Here is an 8,954-nt window from a genome sequence, read left to right as displayed (position 1 = left end):
GCCTTCATGTAAGCTGATAAAAGCAGTATACTCGTAAACCAGCAGCATCGCATTTTCACAAGAACCCAGGGATCCGTACAAGAACGGGCAGGGGAGAGCACGGGGGCTTTGCACCTACGTCCTGTGCCTCCAGATTTGTTTACCCGTAATTGCCATGCAAGGATAAAATAGAACAAGAAATGCACACTGCCTGGCAGTGGTGACACCAACCCTGTAAATAATTATAATTTAATCGTATAGCAAAGAGTCCTGAATGACTCCCCTAACGATTTCCTCTGCTTAATTCCTTCCCCACTGAGTGACTTAATAGGAAAAGGAATACTCTTTCAGATTTGTTTCACTCCAGAAGTTTGGACAACGCATACACCCGCACCTGGGGAGCAGAAGCCGTGGGAGACCATTTGGCCCACGGATAAACAAGCGAGTCGAAGAGGCCCTGAGACCGGAAGAGGGAGCTGGCAGGGATATTCATCTTGGCGTCTGTTGACGGAAGTCAAAATTTGGGAATAACCTAACAAGAGATCTGACGAGGGAAGTCTGCACATTCTGACACGGGATGCCACACAGCCACGGCAATCCTCCCATGCTGTCATGGTTAAGAAGATGGGCTTTCGAGGCCGACTAACCTGGGATTGAATCCCAGCTCTTCTCCTTACTAGCTGTGTGACTTCACGCATGTCGCACAACCTCTCTGGGCCTCATTTGCCTCATCTGTAAAAGGAGGAAAACTATGCTACCTACTTCACAGATGTTTTATAAAGATGAAATGAACTTAGAGCTCTAAGAGCTTAGAACTAGCCTGCCACATGTTGATAATAAATGATACTATTATCACACCTATTATATTTTGGAGGCATCTGTAATGATATTGAAAAGTTTTCATGATCTAATGCTAAATTAAAAATACATAACTACAGGCATGTTAAGAATCTAATTTTGCAATACTAAAAATATACATATAAGTAGCCAGCGAGCTTGATCTAGGCAAACAAAAAGCCAAAGGGGAATACAACCAAAGTTTAATACCTGTTATTCATTTCTCTATAACTTTTTGTACTTTTCATGTTTTCTATAAGGTGCATATGTATTACATTTATCATTAGAAACATAGGTATTTTACAAAAAGAGGCAGGGGACAGGGTCTTCAGGCTGGGCCGGTCACTGGGGCTCCAGTTCAGTGAAGGATCACCTAGACTTTTCAACCCAACTCCCAGCTCCAAGTGTCCAGCCGTTGCCCACAGACTAGAACGTCAACCTCCGTACAGCAGTTTAACTCTCCGGCTCACATGCGCTTCTCTCAACACCCCATCCGGGGTCGTAAATGACCTGGCCAAGTTAACAGACAACTTACGACACCAAGGTCTTCTGACTCCCAGGTCGGTTTGCCTTCTACGGTACCAGGTGAGTTCTCCAGACTATATGGGTCTCCAAATCTCAGCGTCTGCATTTTGGAGGAGCCAGTCCATTCCCACTTTATCCTTTCCAAATAGTCACACTTGGCTCCCTCCTCCTGCGGGCTTGTCTGATTTTCTCACCCTCCAATGACCATGTCTTACTCAGCGGGTGTTTCTCTCACAGCACACCTGGAATAAGAGGTGTTCAGAGCCCCTGCCCCGCCTCCTGGTTCCTTCCTCAGCCCCGCTGGCCACCGTGCTTTCCTAGGCACTGTCCTTCCCCGCCTCTAGCGGTCACCCATTTTCTGCTTCACTCAGAGCCTTATGGCGCCTCTTCTGCCCTCATCCGCAGGCACCGCGCCCTGCCTTCCCCGGGCACTGGGCCGCCACCAAGGCTGCAAAGATGCACATCTGGCCTGAAGCACTCTGGACACACCCTTCTACTGGCTCCTGATGTGCTGGCACAGGTCCCCCTGCTGCCCTGATAACACAACCACAAGGACAATATGAGAGGGCATTGGAAACGCCACACGGCCACTCTCAAGGCTTGTCACCCATACAGGAAGCTGGACACGTCCTGAAGCCAACCTCAGAGTGGACATGTCCCGCAGGTCCAAGTCTGGAAGATGACCAGCAATTGAGGCCGGTACGTCTCCATCATCCCTCTCCTCCTGAGCCCGTCAATGTGGGCAGAGCACACCCCAGAAACGCCCGCACTTTTTGGTAAAGCCAGAACGACGGGGAGCAAGCTTATCCCTCCCTTCAGAAACCCAGACGTAATACCTTCCCTGGCTCGGGGCCCAGGAGTGCGAAAGCAGTTGCCATTTAAGGTTCTATTCCCTTTGTTGGATACTATGAATATGTCTTCCAGAAATGGAACAATTATTTCAGATAATTTCACTGAGACCCTGTCCATGTCCTGAGACCAGAATATTTTTAGTCTTCATGCAAGTTACTCAACCAAGACTGATCATGACATTTTTCAGTAAGGACATGCTTCAAATCAGATACCAAAATCAGTGTAAACATTTACCCCGGCTCTAAAAATATACAGTGATGTCTCATTATGATGAGAGGAAAACTCCAACAGTGGGTGTAGAAGTGACCAAGAGGCCTTCGGCTGCAGGTCCAGGCGCAAGGGAGACTGCAACCCCCTAAGCCACAGCTGTACACGACGGGAGAGGGGGTGGGGATGGTGCTTACCAGAGGGAGGAGCCTTCGGTCCCCGTGACTTCCAGAAAGTCGTAACCGTCCTCCAGCTGGAAGTCAATGAAGACCAGAGCGATGGTGTCTCCCAGCTCGGCCAGGATGGTCCATGTGCAGTCAGCGTTGTTATGATACTCCAACGGGAAGTGGGGGCTGGAGATGATGCCGCTCTGGCCCCGCAGGGTCCCACCACAGGCATCGTCCGCTGTGGGCGAGAGACAAGAGGCTCCGGTGAGTTGGTCCTGTTCGCAGGCCCTGGGACTTCACTGAGCCCTTCACCGTGAGAAGTAGAGAGGGTCTTGAAACCTGATACACACAGGACAGGCCAAGATCCTAGTCTGAATTGGACTAAGAATGATGCTACAAACTCTTCCATAGCCCTTACCACATGCCAGGCCCTGTCGTGAGAATTTTAGATATCATCGTTCCCACTGAACAGATGAAGAAACCAAGGCACAGGGAGGTTAAGGAACTTGCCTGCAGTCACACAGCCAATGAGCAGGGATGGGAACTATGCCCTCCAGAGCGCATCCTTAACGACTACGCCACACAGCTCCGTGAGGACAAGGAGGCATGGAGAAGTCAGCTGCCCCATTCAATTCCATGGTCACAACTGTGGTGAATAGGATATTTCTTTCCATCAGGTCTTAGTAAACCTCAGGTGTGATGGAACAGAACAAAAACTCAACCCTACCCCCTGGGGCAAAACTCAAAGTACATTCCAGGCCCGTCACAGCCTGGCCGGCCCTCTGCCATCTTTCCTCCTGCCCCTCGTCCTCAGGCCAGCTCTGTTTTAGTGCTGCACATGTTCAGGCCTCCTGCCCTTCGCTCATACCATTCAGTCTGCCCAGGATGGCCTCTGTCCACGGCAGCTCTTCTCCTGCTTGGAGACCCAACTCCAGTGCCACCTCTTGGTAAAGCCTTCTTTCCCAAGCATTTAGTGCTGCTCTCCTCGGTGTTCCCGCAGCAATGTGTCCGACTTCAGACTCAGCGCATCGCACTGTTTGAATGACCTGTTCACATATCTGTCTTCCACTCTAGGTTCTGAGCTCTGCTGGGAGTCCCCAAGGGCGGGGGCCATGTTTTACTCATTCCTGCGGCATAACCTGGTACGGTCTCGCTGCTCCCAGCTGAGACTTGATATTCAGAAAAAGGGATTCGCGGAACAAGCTCTGACATGTAATAGTTAAGAGCGCTGGCTTTTGAATTATTGCAAACCTCAGTGTGAATCCTTCCCCTGCTGCTTACCAGCTGGGTCACCTGCCCCCCTGGAGCTTGCATGCAAGTAAGTGATTATAATACAGTTAGCACATGCTATATTAGAGATATGGACTAAATCATAAAGAAAGGCAAAATGCAACATCCGGGTTCAAATGTGTATCAGAGGCAGCAGAGTCACAATAATAAAACCTAAGACTTATTGAGCACTTATACTGTAGCAGGCACTAGTCTAACTACTCCACATATTTTACTTGATCCTTACTATGGCCCTATGAACTATCATTCCCATTTTACAGGTAAGGAAACCAAGGCACAAAGAGATTCAGTTATTTGCAAAGGTGACACAGCTCACAGTAATGAAAGGAGCTAGAATTCTAAGCCCTACAGTCTGATTCCAGGGCCTATGCTCTTAACCAATATACTCTGCTGTCTCCCAGGAGTATATTTCACTGTTTGAGGACATAGGTAAAGAAACAATTCCTTTGCTTGGGTAAGTCAATTTGGGAAAGCTTAACAGAGAAGGTGCCATTAGAGTTGGGTTTTGAAGGATGAATAGGAGTTCACTAGATCGAGAAGGAAAAGGCATTTACGAGATCACCAAATATCATAAGGACAGAAGCATGAAAGCATAAGGTATACTCTAAGATAAGTAGCTCTAGATAGCTTATCAGAGAGTACATAGAGAGGGAAAATGGGTCCTGGCACTAAAAAGGTAGAAGGAGCTAAGTGACAAAGAACACTGCGCCAGAAGCATTTGAAAGCAGAGGAATATACTGGAAAGAAAATGGATTTTAAGGTCAAAGATTTAGATTTGAATTCAGGCGCCACAATTTCCCAGCCATGTGACCTTGGGCGATTTGTTTCCCTAGGACTCATTTTGCTTCTCTGCACAGTGGTTTGTTGTGAGAACTAAACGGGAGAATTAATGTACCTGGCACTAGCCAGTGACTATAGATGCCCAGCTAGTGCTATGTTCTCCTTTTCCTTCCGCTTCATCTTGAGGATCAAAGACAGTGAAGAAATATGATTAAGTTTGCATTTTAGAAGGATTACTGTGGCTGTGGCACAGAGGAGGTCTAAATGGGGGGAGCAGGCAGGGTGCTTTGGGCAGGCCATAGTTACCTCAGTCCAGCTGAGGCCAGATGAGATCTGAGCTGGGCCATGGGGGAGGGTGTGAGAAGACTTATTTGAGAGATATTTAGGAATTCGAATCCGCAGGACTTAGCAGCTGGGAGGGATGAATTCTGGGTTTCTGTCATGAAAGTGGATGGGTAGATGGCTGGATGAAAGGTGCTATTTCCTGTGGCAGGGGACCCAGGAGGGGAGCACCTTGTGGTGTGGCAGGCCACAAGAGGTGCAGTTTTGGACACCAGGGCTGGGTGTGTGTGTGTGTGTGGGGGGGGTAGGGGGCATATTGGTAGAGAGATTGAGATGATAGTTCGATATACAGGAGTAGTGTGGGATGGAGATAAAAGTGAATTTATTAGGTAGCCTTGAATTATTCTTCTTGATGTCATTCTACAGGGTCAAGGTCTGTTTCAAAAGAATGAGCCCATTTCTAAATGCCACTGTTAAGTACATATGAGTACAGTCATGAAGGGGCCTCACTCAGTAGGTGCTCATGAATGTTTTCCTCCTACACTCATTAACTGAGCACCTCCTACTATGTGCCCAACGCTGGGCTAGGGCCAGTACTGCATTAAGAAAAACTTGATTTCATCCTTGTCCCCAAGGCTTCTCAGAGTCGGGCATCAGGCAAACATGCAGCGGCTCCCCAGAATTGTTAAAACTGAGGAGTCAAGACAGTGATAACACACGGGACTGAGGGAAGGCTTCACAGAGGAGGCAACATTTGTAGGCTTCACTCATTCATTCATTCATTCACTCACTCATTCATTCAACAAATGTCAAGTTCTGTTCTAGGTGCTCGGGATCCATGTATAAATAAAACAAACAAAATTTCCTACTCTCAAAACATGCATTTGCCACGGTCAAAATGGCAGAGTAACTGAACTGGTAGATGCTGTGATTGCTTCCTCCCACAACCACCTGAAAATTACAACTAAACTTCAGAGCAACCATCATTGAGAACCACCTGAAGTCTAGTTGAACAGAAGCCCCACAACTAAGGACATAGAGAAGAAGACACCTCAAGACTGGTAGGAGGGCCGGAGACATGGAAATGGCTGGTCCCATACCCACATATAGCGGTTAAAAGTTGGGAGGGGTATTTCAGCTGGGAAGGTCTCTCTTGAGGAGTGAGGGGTCCCACCCCAACACCCGGCTCCCCAACCCATGATTCTGGTTCCAGTGACGAAAAGAGAAGTCCCCACAATTTCTGGCTGTGAAAACCAGCAGAGATTGTGGCTGGGTGAGACTACAGGCTCTGGAGTCCCAGACGCTCCTCTTACAGGGCCTGTGCAGAGACTTACAAACTGATGGACTCACTGCTCTGAGCGTAAGCACTGGGGCAGCAGGTGGAAAGGCACCAGGGACATACAGGGAGAAAATGAATTGTCTGGCTTCAGAGTGAGGGTTGGAGGGGCAGCTTTCTCCCAGACAGAAGTGCTGGCAGAACACACTGTTGCTTTGTTGAACCCTCCCGCCACCCCATCCGATCTGCACACTCAGGCAGGAGCCATATCTGAGTCTTCCTTAACCTAGCTAACATACTTCATCCCACCCAGGTGATTCCCTGAGACCTGGCCCCACCCATTTCCAGTGGATTTTCCATACAAACAGCCTATCTTGGCTTATGCTGTGGACTTTCCTAAAATCTCTCAAAGGTTCACAAACCCCAAACAAGCAGCATCTGGCCTTGGCATACCCCATACCTCGTGCTAAGTAGCCGCAAGCCCAGCACTAACAGAGGCTACCGTTAGTTCCCAGCTTCACAGCTTAGCCTCTCCCAGGCACCTCTAAGCCCAGCACAAGTGGCAATCATCTGCAGATCACTTTGTAGTTCATACCAAGTGGCCTTGAGCAAGGCAGAGACAGTGTCTGAGCTTAGCCTGCACTAGAGCATCTCTCAAGAGGCCCTAGAACCAACACACCCAGTGGCCAGCTTCAGATCACACCAGAGCACCACCCAACCAGGTCCACATACAACACACCCAAAGGACAGACTCAGCAGGCACCAGAGCCCTGCTAAAGCGAATCCTGCTCAATAGAGCCAGCTTCTGCACAAGCTCCTCTACTATAGTCACAGCCAGTCTCCACAACCAATCAGTATCAGGGTCAATCACTCCCACGGACATGTAAACAGCAATCAAGGCTCAACTACACTAGGAGGGCACACACAACACATGCAAGGGACACACCTGGAGCACCCTGCTCAGGTGACCAGGGAAACTGCGCCACTGGGCTCCACAGGACACCTACTGCATAAGGCCACCCCATTAAGACTGGGAAACAGCAGCCCTACATTATACGCACATGGAAAAAACAGGGAGGTGGACAAAATGAGGAGACAAACATGTACCAAATGAAAGAACAGAACAAAGGTCCAGAAAAGGAACTAAATAAAATGGAGACAAGGCAATCTACCAGATACACAGTTCATAACACTGGTTATAAGGATGCTTAATGCTCTCAGTAAGAACCTCAATAAACACATAGGAAACATAAAAATAGAGCTAGAAAACATAAAAGGGAACTAGTCAGAAATGAAGAATATAATATCTGAAATGAAGAATACATTAGATGGAATCAACAACAGATTAGACGAAGCAGAGGGTCGAATCAGCAATTTGGAAGATAAGGTAGCAGAAAACACCTAATCACAACAGCAAAAAGAAAAATAGAATCCAAAAATAATGAAGATGGTTTAAGAGGCCTCTGGGACAACATCAAGCATACCAATATTTGCATCATATGGGGTTCCAGAAGGAGAAGAGAGAGAGAGCAAGGAATTGAAACCTATTTGAAGAAACAATGACAAAAAATTTCCCTAACCTGGCGAAGGAAATAGATATACAAACCCAGGAAGCACAGAGAGTCCCAAACAAGATGAACCCAAAGAGGCCAACACCAAGACACATCATAATTAAAAGGCCAAAGGTTAAAGACAAAGAGAGAATCTTAAAAGTGGTAGGAGAAAGGCAGTTAGTTACCTACAAAGGAGCTCCCATAAGACCGTCAACTGATTTCTCAACAGAAACCTTTGAGGGCCAGAAGGATTGGCACAAAATATTCAAAGTGATGGAAAGCAAGGACCTACCACCGAGATTACTCTACCCAGCAAAGTTATCATTTAGAATCAAAAGACAGAAAAAGAGCTTCCTAGACAAGAAAAACCTAAAGGAGTTCATCAACACGAAACCAGTATTACAAGAAACGTTAGAGGGACTTCTTTAAGAAGAAGAAAAAGATAAAAAATATGAATAAAATGGCAATATCTACATATCTATCAAAAATTACTGTAAATGTAAATGGATTAAATGTCCCAATCAAAATATATAAGGTGTCTAAATGGATAAGAAAACAAGACCCTTACATACACTGCCTACAAGAGACTCATGTTAGATCGAAAGACACACACAGTAAAAAGTAAAGAGATGGAAAAAGGTATTTCATTAAAATGAAAATGAAAATAAAAAGCTGGGGTAGCAATACTCATACCATACAAAATAGACTTTAATACAAAGGCTCTAACAAGAGACAAAAAATGATCCAGTAATTTCGCTTCTGGGTATTTATCCAAAGACTCTAAACACTAATTCAAAAAGACATATGCATCCATATGTTCACTGCTGCATTATTTACAATAGCTAAGATATGGAAACAATCTAAGTGTCCATTAATAGATGAATGGATAAAGTAGTAGTACTTATGTACAATGGAGTATTACTTAGCCATTAAAATGAATGAAATCTTGCCATCTGCAACAACATGGATGGACCTAGAGGATATACTGAATGAAATAAATCAGACAGAGAAAGACAAATACCATATGATTTCATTTGGTTTTGTGCAGTCTCAAAACCAAAATAAATAAACAAAAATGAAACAAATTCATAGACACAGAGAACATTTTGATGGTTGCCTGATGGAAGGATGAGTGAAGGGGGGAAGGAATTAAGGGGTGCAAATTGGTAATTAAAAAAAATAGTCATTGGGATATAAAGTATAGCA

At 46.2% G+C, this 8,954-nt stretch overlaps 1 protein-coding gene across 1 annotated transcript in view; it reads right to left on the bottom strand.

The window, feature by feature from the left end:
• The window catches only part of CSMD2 (CUB and Sushi multiple domains 2), a 634,343-nt gene that overhangs the window by 413,143 nt on the left and 212,246 nt on the right, over positions 1-8,954 (bottom strand). The window contains exon 5 of the mRNA XM_019657596.1: positions 2,598-2,805. Coding sequence (XP_019513141.1) covers positions 2,598-2,805 — 208 coding nt within the window. The remainder of the gene's footprint in view (positions 1-2,597; positions 2,806-8,954) is intronic.

Source organism: Hipposideros armiger, unplaced genomic scaffold, assembly GCF_001890085.2.
Source record: "Hipposideros armiger isolate ML-2016 unplaced genomic scaffold, ASM189008v1 scaffold_10, whole genome shotgun sequence".
NCBI lineage: Eukaryota > Metazoa > Chordata > Mammalia > Chiroptera > Hipposideridae > Hipposideros > Hipposideros armiger.
This window is presented reverse-complemented; position numbering and strand designations above follow the sequence as displayed.